The sequence below is a fragment of the Gavialis gangeticus genome, unplaced genomic scaffold (genome assembly GCF_001723915.1).
Source record: "Gavialis gangeticus isolate Ggan-Ray unplaced genomic scaffold, GavGan_comp1, whole genome shotgun sequence".
In the NCBI taxonomy this organism is placed as follows: domain Eukaryota; kingdom Metazoa; phylum Chordata; order Crocodylia; family Gavialidae; genus Gavialis; species Gavialis gangeticus.
The window spans coordinates 140,216,649-140,217,976 of record NW_017729024.1 but is presented as its reverse complement, the minus strand read 5'-3'; the positions used below and the strand labels follow the sequence as shown (position 1 = coordinate 140,217,976).

Below are 1,328 nucleotides of genomic sequence, written 5' to 3'. Positions count from 1 at the left end.
TTGTTAAATCAGAGTTTCCTCTGCTGAGAAACAGTCCCCTGCAATGAAATTTGTTTACTATAATTATTTGTCTTGTTACATCAAAAGAATTTAGGATAATGTTTCAGGAAAATAAGCGTCTTTTAGAAGTTTTCATTTACAAGATTATCCAAGAAAGAACTTGGTATCTTAGTAACACACTTAACATTAAAAAAACAAAAAAACAAAACACACAAAACTGTCAGATTTACAGAAGTTACAGTCTTTAATATAGTACAGTTTATATAAAACACAAATCAGTGTTTACATGTATTAAGTATATTAAACAATGGAGTTTTAGATTCTATAAGTTTGTAGTGAATTTTTTCATAAATTTTATTAAAATGCAGTTTACAGGTCTCAACAGCTTACCAGTTAAAAAAAAAATCCTCTTCTTAGTGCTCAAAGTACTCTATACTTATCATACATTTTTTCCCCTAATGAAGATCTGTCTATTTGTATGCATCTCTCATGTATAAGTGTCATTAAATATTCATTTCTTCTAGGTAGAGAGAGAAAGTGTCTGTAAATATATGCAAGCTGCTGGAAAAATAATGTAAGCCTTTGATCAAATTACTATCCTCTCTCTGTCAGCTTCAGAAACCCAAATAACTTATTGTAAAAATACAAGTTCTTTGTTTTGGAGTTGGGGGAGAGGGGAACAGGAGACTTACAAAACTTACAGTGTAGTGTGTGTCAAAATCTTGATTGTCAAGTAGTTTGTTACTAATTTATGATGCACACATTTGTGCAGGTGAAGGATTGCTTTACTGATCTTTGCTTTTGCCGATCCCATTTTTCAGAGTCTTTGGTAGCCGTTGGCCTTTGGTGTAAGCATGATACCAGAAGTGGAGAAACAGGATTAAAAATATAAAGCCATATGCCCAAATAATAAACATGAAAACTGGAAACTGGTATTGACAATCATCCATAAAATATATTTGTCCTATGTGAACTGTAACTATAATAAACTGGACCTAGAGGAAACAAAAACAAATAAGAATGAAGTTATCCTATTCATTTTTATAATATAAAAGATACACTAGTAAGAAGCTTAAACAATTGTCAGTACAATGCGCACTCACACACACAAAGAACAGAAGGTTAGTAAGAAACAGAATAAAGTACAGGTTTGCAGCACCATGCCCTCCTACTGTAGCTGTTTGCATAGTAGTGCCAGGCCATAATACAATCAGAAGCCTGCAAAACAGTTTTACAGGAATAACAATTACAAAAATTAGGGAGTCAGTCAATTAACTTTAAAAGCAGTGGTTTTCAACATTTATTTCATCTGCAGAACCCTAAAAAAA

The 1,328-nt window shown here is 32.1% G+C and overlaps 1 protein-coding gene across 2 annotated transcripts in view; it reads right to left on the bottom strand.

The window, feature by feature from the left end:
• Positions 1-225: 225 nt before the first annotated feature.
• Positions 226-1,328, bottom strand: part of ELOVL7 (ELOVL fatty acid elongase 7) — a 25,714-nt gene continuing 24,611 nt past the window's right edge. For both annotated transcript variants that reach the window (XM_019517820.1, XM_019517821.1), the window contains one exon: positions 226-995. In XM_019517820.1, coding sequence (XP_019373365.1) covers positions 786-995 — 210 coding nt within the window. In that variant the 3' untranslated portion in view covers positions 226-785. The remainder of the gene's footprint in view (positions 996-1,328) is intronic.